We start from the raw sequence: 8,458 nt of genomic DNA on the forward strand, positions 1-8,458 counted from the left end.
TTACCCTAGAAGGAAAACCTTTTCAATCTCCTTGCTACTCTACTCCCTGAGAAAACTATAAGAAGGGGCTGTCACTCTGCCACATGGGCCTAACCTTTCCTCAGAGCCTCAGCCATGCTACATAGCTCTACCTTTTAAGTGGTGTGTATACCATGTGTATACCATGTGTATGTATGAATCTCAAGGGAGAGCTTTAGAGCTTTGCCATCAGCATCCTGATTCCTTGTCTTGAGCCAGGAAGATGTATTTATACTTTTATTTATTTATAAATAAATAAATAAATATTTATATTTTTATTTATGCAGGTGTGTGGATGGGAGAGTCTACATGTGCAAGTGTCTGTGGGTGCACGTGTAGGTGTCGTGGTTGTCCCAGGAGGCTAAGAATGAGAGTCTTGGGGGAGCAGCTGCTATGTGTGCCGAAGCCCAGAAGCCCCACACAACAGCCTTCGCCAGTGGCTGAGGCACTGGTGGAGCCTTAGAGAAGAAAGTGTGAGGGCCCCCAAGAGGATCAAGTGAAGGTCTCAGTTTATGTGTGGGTCGGGAATAAAGGACAGGAAGAGGGATATTCAGGATGTGGTGTGAAGGGCTGTCACACTATAGTATCCATTATGAGAGACATTAGGGAGAACCATGGTCATGTGTCCAAGGCTCTTGTTCCCGAACAGCCAGGACAGCAAATTCCTTTTCCCGTGTTTTCCTTCATGGCCTGTGTCTGTACTTTCTCTTTCTCCACATCGTGTCTGTCTCATGCTTCCCTCCAGCTGGTCCCTCTGTCAGCAAGTCCTCTACCTGTTCCAAATTTGCTGCCTATGGAGCGCCACTCCTACATCAAGGCCAGCTCCATGCTGTTCTTTGGTAAAACCTTCCGTTTGTCTCTCTGAACTGTTAGTCTCTACATCCCGGAATCACATGGCAGCTGAATCCAATAGCTTCCAGTAAGTTCTAAGACAACATTCACGTGTGATGTGCAACAGAGGCTCCAGGCACTGCTCCTCCACCTCTCGGCCCACGCAGTGTTTGCTTTCTGTCTGTTTGTTCAGTAAACTTTTGGAAGCACTGGACCTTGGTCTCGTACATGACCTTAGACATGACTCCTCTCTGACCTCCAATGGACTGGGTAAACAGGAAGAGCCACAATTTGCCGCGAATCATTAGACGTTATACAAGGGAAAGGCATGAGGGGGTGGGTTGACCCCAAGGTAAGGCCTGATTGTGGACAGCCACTCCGTCATAGTCACTGATGAGATGTCTGGATCTGGTCATAGCCACGTGCACTGCTGCACGCCAGCACCTTTGCCAGGCGTCAGAGCCTGGGCCTTCACTGTCACCAGCTAGTTCTGAGTAAAAACCAGAGACAGGGACAGACCTTGTTGCAGGGTCCTGAGGAAGGAAAGCGATTGCAAATGAAAAGTTCCCACAGGAGACTGACAGAGAAGTTCTTAGTAAGTACTCTAGGGGGGCAGTCAAACTCTGGGGCTCATTCCTAGAAACCACAATGGGAGGTTCACACCTTTCTGAAACACCAACTCCCAGGGATCTTATGGGCACCTGCAAACACACACACACACACACACACACACACACATGTACACGCACACACACACACACACACACACAGAGATGAATAAAAGTGAAATAAATATTTTTTAAAGGTGCTGACCTTGTGTGATAGTTAACCTTGGTTGTCAACTTGGCAGCATCTGGAATCAACTAAAACCCAAACTGCTGTCCACAACTATAATGACTGGGTGAGATTGTCTCAAGCAAGAGGACTCGCCCGAAATCTAGGCCACACCTTCTAATGGCAACCCAGATAAAAAGAGATGAAAGAAGGAAACTTTGCTTCCTGCCTGCTTTCCCTTGCTCTCATCGGCAAACGCATCTGTCCTGTAGCTATGGTGTTCCTTGGCCCATATCAGAACCAGCTTCTTGAGGATTCCAATGCAGACTGACAATCAGCTGCCCTCCAACAGTCCTTCGGGCCTGCAAGGCTAGAAAGGAACTGCTGAGACAGCCAGCCTCGGCGTGGGCTGTCAGGTTCTCAGCCTCTCCAGTGTGAGACAGCCATTGTTGGACTGCCAGAACTGCATCCTGTAATCCTCTTATAAATCACACACGCATGCACACACACACAGAGACATACACACATGTGTGTGCATATGCACGCATGCATACACATACACGTACACATGCATGCACACATGTATGCTTTCACATACACATACACACATGCACGCATGCGCGCATGCACATACGCATACACACACGCATGCACACACACACACACACACACACACAGAGTTGTGTTCTTTTATGAAACCCTGACTAAAACACACCTTGTTATTTCCAGTGGATACCCATCTTCAATATGATCCAGGAATCAGAGCTCTGAGCACAGCCTCATGGGAACCATGATAGTAATATTCACGTTAGGGTGGACAAAGTACTCTGCTCTGGGGACAGCTCACCATGGAACAGTTTGAGGTTTGGTGGCAGTTTTGCTCAATAATTCATTCACTCATTTGCTCTTTCATGTGCCAAATTCCCTCTTTGACCAGAAGACGGGAGTCAACCCAGGATGCTGAGATTCAGACACACCTGTTACTCTGTCTCCATTCTCCCTCCTCAACAGAACACAGGGTTGAGGGTAGCGGTGGGGCCACACTCCCCATCTGTTATGATTTCGGTGAAAAATGTTCCCTTCGTGTATCTGAACACTTGGTCCCCAGCTGGCGATGCTGTTTTGGGGGTTGTGGGAAACTCTGGGAGACGTAGATGGAACAGTGGCTAGCTGAGGAATGGGCCTCGGGGTTTATAGCCCAGCCTTCCTTTCTGTTCCCACACCTGCACATCCACTCAGGTGCGAGAAAGCAGCCTCGCACTCTTGCTGCCACAGCTGAACCCTCCCCTGCCCCATGCCTTCCTCGCCATGGTGAACCATCCCCTCAGACCTGAGCCTGAAGGGACTCTTAAGCTGCTTCTTGTGGGGAACTGGTCACGGCGACAAGAAACTCAGCAATCTATCATTCATCTCGGCTCTACCGTGTGCAAGCCGTGTGACTGGGCAAACCGCCTCGGCCTCAGCAAGCCTTCCTTTCTCGGTCAGCCGAACAGGAATGATGGCGTCGCATGGCGAGTGTCACTCTCCCCAGGGCTGTCTCCAAAAGAACAATGAGACCCAGTCTTTGCAAAATGCTTTATTGCTATTGCCAAGGTGAAAATCAGCAAGTCAGTCTCTAATCACATTCTGCGGCTGGCGACAGGCCTCTGTCATTCCAGCCCAGTCAGGTTTGCCTGTTGATACTTTTGTCCACAGCAAGACACTTCTACCCTGATGCTCAAGCATGCTAGCAAGCTGAGTTCTTATATCAACTATGACTGGCCTGGAGCAGCCAGGCCTGTGGAATGATTTTTTGCATATCAGTGGATGGACTTCTTGCTCTAATCCTTCACTGGAGGCACCAAGAAACAAAGGTCCAGAGAGGGGCATCGTCATTCCCATTTCTAAAGCACAATGAACTGATAAATTGTGGCTGACAGGTGGAAGACCAGGCTTAAAGATATGCTTTCTGGTGGCCGTCACCTATAGTGACCAGTCTCTCACAAAGCTTTATGGTGACAGACTGAGCACAAATGGCCTGGGCACTGGGTATGACTGTGACACAAATATGGTGGTGGGACCATGGAGAAAGCAGCTGTTGGCCTCTTTAGGCTCAGTGCCAATCACGGATGAAAGATGAGAGCAAGAACACATCCCTTGCAACTGCGATCAGAGAAGCCACCATTAGTATATTAGTATTATTTGTAACACCTTGCTAATCTATTCAGCAAATCACCAACTACCAACAGATGAATGGGCTGTCGTATCATCATGGCTTCCTCTGGGTCAGCCTGTGGGTTTCGGGAAGAGTCCCAGCTCAGGGCCGAACCACTTTGCCAAGGAACAAGAGCTCCATGTTGTCCACGATGGCAAACAGAAAAGGTCGGTTGAATTTTATCTGCAGAGTCTTCAGCCGAGCAGATCTGACCGTGACGACCGCTCCTGTGGCAGCAGCCGCTATGGTTCCTGTCTCGTCTACCTCCACCAAGGATTTGTGCATGATCTGCAGGCAGACAGTGGGGCCAGGTTGTGGTGATGCATCATGATAAAAATGTTGCTTGTATTTCTAAGGAACTGGAACCTCACAACCAGAGTTAATAATACATCCAGATGTCACGGAAGTCTACCACCCTACTGTTGGCATAACCTGCTTTTAAGTGAACGGAGCAATAAACAACCTCACTTGCCTTGGATTTCCTATGCAGTCTTAAATTATATACTCTTCCATTGTCCCTGATCTAGACAACACTGAGTGTCATTTGCTGAAAACATCAGATACAGAAGTTGAAAGCAATCTTCTAAAATAAAATCATAAACAATGGTGTTTGATGTCTGTTTGATGTCTGGATGAATTGGAGTCAGCAACTTAATCCCTTATACAACTCTGAGAAGATGTCTGTAAAGTATCCCATTCCTTCCCCGTATGATCCTTTCTGTGTTATTCAATAAAGACAGAGCAAAGCTCTTTGTCTGGGATGGATGCGTGCGTGCGTGTGTGTGTGTGTGTGTGTGTGTGTGTGTGTGTGTGTGTGTGTGCGCACACACACACATACACATGCACACACAGAGCAATTAACAAAACAGCGTTCAGACAGGCACAGATTCTTCCAAGACCATGTGGAAAATATGGGTTCCCATTGTAAGAAGAACAAGGCACAAAGGAAAGTCTTTGGATCTCTAGGGTGAAGGAATCATAATGGGGTAGAAAGGAATGAGCTGAGGTGAAACCGAATGGAATTGGGTGGGATGGCATTGAAGAGGATCAGTGATAGAATGGGGCAGAACAAGGTAGGATCTAATTAGATGGAATGGGATTGAGTGGGATGGGATGGGGTGGAGTGGGTGGGATGGAGTGGGGTGGGTGGGGTGGGTGGGATAGGGTGGACGGGGTGGAGTGGTCGGGGTTGGATGGAGTGGGATGAGGTGGGATGGGGTGGGATGGGGTGGCGTGGGATGAGATGGGTGGAATGTGGTGGGATAGGATAGGGTGGGTGGGTTGAGATCCAGTAGGGTGGGATAGAGTGGGATGGGTGGGATGGGATGGGGGTGATGGGATCGGGTGAAATGGGGTGGAATGGCGTGATAATTTCTAAAGCAGGCACTCAGGAGTGTCTAGACTCACCTCAGATAACTTGATATTGCCATGGTCAATCATGCCAGACAGATCAGCATGGGAGGTGAAGATATCCTTGATGCCCAGCTTGGGTAGGATTTTCTCCAGATGGTAGGTACCCTCGATGGAGAACTTGGGGAGGTAAAGGCTTAACCGCCTAGAGAAAGTAAAGGGTATTCTTAGACAGCATGAGATGCTGAGATGTCCTTAGCGCCCTCTCTCTGTAGCCTCACAGAAATAATGGAACCTTCATTCCCGCTGGAGTGTGCCTGCTTTGTACTTGCACTTGGGCTGACAACTCTGGTGTCACCCCAGAATCCCCACTTTTCTAGGTTTTATCCCTCAAGCTGGGCCAGGTCCTGGGCTGAGGACTTCACAGGAAGACTTTCTGTTTGGAGACAGCTCCCTGCCTGAGGAGTTCTTCCCACCATCACTTCCCACCCCTGTGCTGGCCTGGGTCACGTGTCTTCCCAGGCGTGGAGGGAGGATGACTTAGAAAGTACCTCTTCGTGTCTATCTTCAGCCAGTTCTTCAGGGCCCACTCACTCAGGCTGCTCTCCACCTGCTGCATCTTGCCTTCGTCGGGGAGAACGAACACGGCTGTGGCATTGCCTTGGTAAGGGAGCCTCACCACGGTGCAGGAAATACCTCGGTCCACGAGGTAGAGGTACTCATCTTCACGGTTCATCATGAGCACTTGCATGCTCTGCTTAGGGGTCACGTGGAAATCTTCCTTGTGGGTGTTTTTGTCGCTGAAGGGCGTCTCCCATTTGTCTAAAGGTGAGAGCATGGGATAGGAGCGAAATCACAGGGTAGAAATGAGACACCCTTGGCTGTGCCTGACCAGTGGAGACAGTCCAAAGAGTGTCTCTGCAGAGGAGCCTCAGGAGCCTCAGCAGCCACATCTAGGGGCCTCAAAGGCCAAATCCCCTCACGACTGGGGCAACCCGGCCCTTTCACGTGCCTATTCTCCTGTATTCCCAAATCCTTGACATGTGGGTTGGGGGAAAATGGTCCCCACAGGCTCACATGTTGGAATGCTTGGTCCCCTGTTAGTGGGACTGCTTGGGGATTAGGATGTGTGGTTTTACTAGAGGAAGTACGACATTGAGAGTGGGCTTTGAGGTTTCAAAAGCCCACACGAGGCCCAGGGTTTCTCTTTATGCATCCTGCTTGTCTTGTAGTTGGCATATATGTTCTCAGCTACTGCTCCAGGATCATGCCTGCCTGCCTGCTACCATGCCCTGCCATAATGGATCATAGACACACCCCCTGAAAGTGTAAGCAAGCCCCACTTAAGTGTTTTCTTTTCTAAGTTGTCTTGGTCATGGTGTCTCATGATAGCAATAGAAAAGTAACTAAGGCACTTGCCTTCAGAAGCCCTGGACTCCCGTTCCCTACCCATTTAACCCTGATCAAGTCCGTATTCCTGATTCTAGAGGGTCTTGTGTCAGCATTGTTATTGTTTCATCATGATGGCATGGCAAGGGCCAGTCACTATCTGATCAATCACCGTCTGTCTTACCTGCGGTTGCTTCCCTTCCATCCAGCTGGCATGCGGATGAATTGTTCTTTTGTGGGGGAAGGCATGCTACCATGCGATAAAGCAGGAAAGAGAGAAGGTGAAAGTCTGAGCCTGAGGCTTACCTTTGAAGAAGATGTAATTTATCAGCACCATAACGTTGGTGCTCTGGAGTTCCTTGATCAAGTCTACAATCTTGCCGTTGGTCTGTTTGGCCACATAGTCATTAATCTGCTTCTTAGCCATTTCAGGGTTCCCGAAGTTGGTAGAGAAAGTGTCCGCCATGTAGAGCATCTTCATGGCACTCAAGAAGTTGTCCCGAATATGTACTGCTGGGTCTGTAAAAAGGGCACTGCCCAGGCTCACCTGGAGGCCATCTCTAAGTTGACCGAACCTCTGCAGCAGATGTTGGAAGCCCTTGTGGAGCTCGGCCTCTTGGCTTTGCTGGAGGCTGAGGCCCAGGCCCTCCATGATCTGTGTCTTACTGTGAGATCCAGTCCCCATAGAGAGCATGGCCAAGCTCATGAACACACTCATGGGGGAGAAGAAGACATTCTGATCAGGGGCTTCAGAAGCCAAGGCCCTGTAGAGACTGAAGGCAAAGTCCTTACTTCTGGGAATTAACCTAGCACTCACAGAGGACACCTTGGCCTTTTTCTTCCCCAGCAAACGGGAGTGCTGGTGGGAGGCCACCACAAGGCTGAAGAGCAGCAAGCATAGAAAGGGGAAGATCCTCATCGTGGCAGTGGTTCTGAATGGAAGAATAGGAAAATGTTCTCAGAGAGGAAAAAGTCATGGGTCAAAGTGGGAGACTCATTGAGTAGGCTGACAACCTTAAAGGATGTCCCCACATCCTCCAAGAGATAACTTAGGAGGCTGAGGTCATGGACTGCAAAGAGAAGTGGTGGTACTCAGGGCCGTAGAAAGGCCGGACAACGCAGGCAATGGCTCAAGACAGATTTGTAGATTAACAGTGCAATGGCGTTACAAAAGAAAAAAAATCATCAAAAATTTTCTCATAATGTTTTAAGTAAGTTTAGGATGTTTGTATTAAGCCTCATCCATAGGAGTCCTTGACTATAGCTTGGCCAGGCATGCCTAGGTATGTCCCTTCCACCCACCTCCCCAAGCCCACCAGGTCCCAGAGCAGCAGCTGTACTTACTCTATAATATGGTTGAATGTCACAGTGGCAGTCCACCTGGTTTAGGAGAGGACAGAGGGCAGACTAACTTACAGCCTGCAATTATCACTGGCCACAGAGGCTGTGCCCCCACCCCATCCCAACTCCGCCCTATTGAGATCTGGGCTGATCTAAGACTTTCTCAGACCTCCTGATAAAAGGACAAAAGGGACCCAGTTCTGTTTCTTTGTTCAGGAGTGGACTTGGCAATGCCAGTCTGTTCCAGGGACTTGGCTTTTTCCCCTGAAGAGACTGGAGTTATCAGTCCCAAGGTTGCTGTGTGTTCAGTCTGTAATGTTCTTGAGATACCTTATGTTCCCCTTGTACAGACAGCACTGTTTAGTTAGCTCCCCTCTGACTTAGTCCTATCGTATGACAGTTTCTGCTGACTCTGTCCCATGTCTTCCCTGGAAATAGTTTAAAAGATATTGCTTGACAGAGGACATAGGAAGACCTTCTGATTCTTTAATAATAAACTTTATCTTCTATTATCTTTCTTCTGATCTCCTGGTCCGCTCTCTCAGGATCCTGTCACCAAAG

General features: G+C 48.9%; 1 protein-coding gene across 1 annotated transcript; it reads right to left on the bottom strand.

Annotated features, from left to right (window-relative positions):
- Positions 1-3,184: 3,184 nt before the first annotated feature.
- Serpina5 (serpin family A member 5) lies at positions 3,185-8,031 on the bottom strand. Its single transcript, XM_085697881.2, has 5 exons — positions 7,901-8,031; positions 6,863-7,488; positions 5,719-5,989; positions 5,225-5,372; positions 3,185-4,105 (listed from the first exon to the last, which is right to left on the bottom strand). Exons 2-5 carry the CDS (start codon positions 7,473-7,475, stop codon positions 3,920-3,922), a joined length of 1,218 nt encoding a protein of 405 aa, XP_085554007.2. The 5' UTR covers positions 7,476-7,488; positions 7,901-8,031; the 3' UTR covers positions 3,185-3,919.
- Between the last annotated feature and the right edge of the window lie 427 nt (positions 8,032-8,458).

Source organism: Myodes glareolus, chromosome 11 (assembly GCF_982192425.1).
Source record: "Myodes glareolus chromosome 11, mMyoGla1.1, whole genome shotgun sequence".
Taxonomy (NCBI): domain Eukaryota; kingdom Metazoa; phylum Chordata; class Mammalia; order Rodentia; family Cricetidae; genus Myodes; species Myodes glareolus.

Coding starts and splice junctions, on each gene's coding strand:
- Serpina5 (XM_085697881.2), bottom strand. CDS start 7,475: ATGAGGATCTTCCCCTTTCTATGCTTGCTGCTCTTCAGCCTTGTGGTG. Junction 5,990..6,862: donor AAATTACATCTTCTTCAAAG/GTAAGCCTCAGG, acceptor TCTCACCTTTAG/ACAAATGGGAGACGCCCTTC. Junction 4,106..5,224: donor GCAATATCAAGTTATCTGAG/GTGAGTCTAGAC, acceptor GTCTGCCTGCAG/ATCATGCACAAATCCTTGGT.